At 46.1% G+C, this 3,443-nt stretch overlaps 1 protein-coding gene across 1 annotated transcript; it reads right to left on the bottom strand.

Annotated features, from left to right (window-relative positions):
- Positions 1 to 529: 529 nt before the first annotated feature.
- sp5l (Sp5 transcription factor-like) lies at positions 530 to 3,128 on the bottom strand. Its single transcript, XM_054783912.1, has 2 exons — positions 2,666 to 3,128; positions 530 to 1,987 (listed from the first exon to the last, which is right to left on the bottom strand). The coding sequence occupies exons 1-2, from the start codon at positions 2,717 to 2,719 to the stop codon at positions 947 to 949; spliced, it is 1,095 nt and encodes a 364-aa protein (XP_054639887.1). The 5' UTR covers positions 2,720 to 3,128; the 3' UTR covers positions 530 to 946.
- Positions 3,129 to 3,443: the final 315 nt, after the last annotated feature.

Below are 3,443 nucleotides of genomic sequence, written 5' to 3'. Positions count from 1 at the left end.
CTGGGTGGGGGGGGGGAGTGTTGAGGGGTATTAACTTTCACAAGGGTGCAAAATCAAAGGGAATTTCTGTCACCACTGAGGGGGTCTCAGCAACAGGGGTCCCATTCACACAAAATTCCTGGCCGGTGCCCTCCATGGCATCTGTTGACTCAATCTTCTCCATGGAGAGAAAGAAAACAGCCATTAAAAGGCCACATGACTGTGAACTTGATTGCAGAAGGCGCAACAAACAGCCCCATCAATGGGCCCAGTATTTACTCTAAGGTGCGACGGTCTTTGAACAGCTCAGCATGTTGGTCTTCCTTCACACTGGTGGCACAATGGGCCAGCATTTGTATACTGCAGAGGATCAAATTATCATTTAAATACAATGTTAGGGTTTTTTTTAAGCCCAGGCAGGGGAAGGAGTCACACGTTTAGTGAATGAGCCGGTGAAAGAAATTAAAGCCATTGTCATCACTATTTACATGGCAATTAGCTGTCAGGATGTGAGAAAGTAACATTAAGGAAGCGTGCATTGTTTCAACACAGAGATCGTTTATTATTCAAATGTACATGCAGCCATTAACCCGATTACATAGTTCACATTTCTACATCATTTACAGAGAAATCATCACTGAGTGAGAGAAGATGATTGTCAAGTTTTACAAGTAAGAGTGAAGCAGACAATTAACATCAGCTCGGAATTCTTTCCCATTTTCTTGTATGGCTACCTTTAATTGCACTAAGGCGTAATAATATATAACAAACACATTCGGTTTCACATTGATGCAGAAAACACATTTTTGAATTGTGAAGGCCTAAAATCTGATTTTAAGCACACATTTACTTGATGCATGATGACCCCTAAAAAATGTTTGAAAGATGTAAGCTTGCATGCTTACCCCACAGTGCAAAAGTGAAAGTCACACAGTTTTTATCATTTTGGAAAGCTGTACAGGCGGCATTACTCTCTCTTGATGTTTGTGAGCAGAGGGTCTGTGACTTGCGACGGCTGCCCAGACCGACTCTTCCTGGTCTGGTGGGTCTTGACGTGTTTGGAGAGGTGGTCACTCCTCATGAACCTCTTTCCGCACTGCTGGCACCCGAAACGTTTCTCTCCGGTATGCGTGCGCAGGTGCCGCTGGAGCTCATCCGATCGAGTGAAGCTTTTGCCGCAGAAGAGCCAGTTACAGATGAAGGGCCTTTCACCGGCATGCCAGCGCAGGTGGGCCTTTAGGTGTGAGGTCTTCTTGTACACCTTGCCGCACTCTGGAATATGGCAGATGTGCAGTCTCTTCTTGCCGAACTCCAGCCCTCCGCCGCTAGCTTGGCAGTTGGGGCACTTGCAACGCCTGCAGCGGCGTGTGGAACTGAGCAGGCCTTTGGAGGTCCCCTGCAGGAGAGCAGCTATCTGAGGCTGGTGGCCCAACACGAGCTGTCTGCCCAGGGCGAAGGGGTGGTTGGAGGGGGTTGCGTTGGTTTGAGGAAGGCTCCACCATTGCTGCCCTTCCTCCCCGTGACCTCCAGGTAAGTGATGTCTGGCTGAGGAGTTCTGGAGGAAGCTGGGGAAGTTTTGTCCCACGCTGTTGTGCTGAGGGTAGTAGGAGGCGTTGGTCTGCGGCTGAGAGGACAGCACTTTGACTGGGGAGAGATCAAATGAGTATGACGAGGCGGGCTCAGCCGGCGGCGTGAGAGGCAGCTCATGGTGGTGATGGTGGGGGTGATGATGGTGGTGGTGACCCAGGCCAGACTGCATGTGTCCATGAGGGAACTGCACCTTGGGCACGGTGAAGGTCATTTGGTGCGTGCTGAGGGCCGTGCTGGGCGCCATGTCATTGCTCCACAGCTGAAACATCCCTGACGTGGAACTGACAGTGCCCTCGTAGGGGAACTGGGAGCCCTCGGAGCCCATGGTGCTGCCCACCTGCCAGGCCTGGCTGCAGGTGGTGGCCAGGAAGGACAGGGCGTTGGGGGGGCCCTCTGGAGAGGAGCTGGGTGTGCGGTCCTGTGCGGTGACAAGGTAAACACATGTTTACAAAAAAAATCTTTAAATTGCAAATCATTTTTAATGATATTTTATTGAAATAATGCTTAAATAATCTACAATGTTGGCTTTGTATCAGTCAATTTGTTAGTGAACATAAATATAACCAATGAATCCAACATTACACTGTATACAGCATAGTGTAAAATGAATTTCCCTTTGCGGAATTATAATAACTATAATAAATCAAATACATAAAAGGAAAGTACATTTTTCGGATGCATTACAAAATAAAATTTAAATATACGTAGAGGTATTGTATCATTAAAAAAAAGTGTATCATCACTCGTTGAAGTGCTCTGAAGTTCTTGACAATGTATTCATTTCTGCAATACTAATAATAAGACTAGAATTAGGCTTCAATTATTTCCTGACGTGCCATTACTACGCACACAAAGTTTGAATTAGATCATTTAAAAAGTTGTTATAAGTATTTTCCGCTCATTGAGTTCCACCCAGTTGTGTAATATACATCGTTAATGTAATAATGTTCAATCAAAGTTAATATTTCGATTCACTTTACATAACCGGTTATTAATTAAGAACATGAAGTCACAGAAGAAATCATCTGTGAGTCGCAGTTCCCACAGAAGGCAAGAAAAGACGACAGCACTGATGAGATCAAATTATGCCACAAACCTGCAAAAAGGTGTGCAAAAAGTTGTCAGTCCTTTGTATCGTCAGCGCAGCCATCTGTCCTGGCGCTGCTCCTCCACGCACTTACAACGCAGACGTCCACGCGTGGGTGGATGTGTGGAAAGTACACCAACTCTCTCCCGAGTCACTCTTTGCAGTGGCCAAACTGGGACAATCCCTCCTCATTGAAAAGGAACATCAAAAATTCCTCCTCATTTGATCCACACGGGTGTTTTATTTCGTCCACAGCGTGGAAGTGTTCAAGCATCAGCGAGGAGGTGAAGATGTGAGGACGGTGGGATGTGGAGAGGCGCGCTATAAATCCCTGCGATCATCTCCTGAGGAGCCTGAACTGCATCTTGTCTTTATAGAGGCTAAAGATCCGCTCAACGGGGTCTCTCCTGTATGATGCAGGAGAGTCAGTCAATAGAGACAACATTTGAGGGAGGAAGGAGGAGGAGAAAGAGGAGGAGGGGGTCGTTAGATGAAGGGGTTGGCTACTCATAATTTAACTCAATTTCAACCAAAAACTGACCCCGACATTTGACTCCACCCCTTTATTGTTATAAACTGGCGAGCCCCCCCCCCTCCCCCACCACCAAATACCCTCTCCTTTTTCAGTATTATTGTGAAACATTTCAAAGAATTCAGCAACATTTTGTATCCACACTGAGGACCCAAAACTTGCTTAGTCTGTTAAAAAAAAAGAGCAGCTCAGTCAAAAATTATTTTTAACGTCTTTCAACTCCACCGTGGGAATTTGAATATTATAGATACACTT

The sequence above is a fragment of the Dunckerocampus dactyliophorus genome, chromosome 1, assembly GCF_027744805.1.
Source record: "Dunckerocampus dactyliophorus isolate RoL2022-P2 chromosome 1, RoL_Ddac_1.1, whole genome shotgun sequence".
NCBI classification, from domain to species: Eukaryota; Metazoa; Chordata; class Actinopteri; order Syngnathiformes; family Syngnathidae; genus Dunckerocampus; species Dunckerocampus dactyliophorus.
This window is presented reverse-complemented; position numbering and strand designations above follow the sequence as displayed.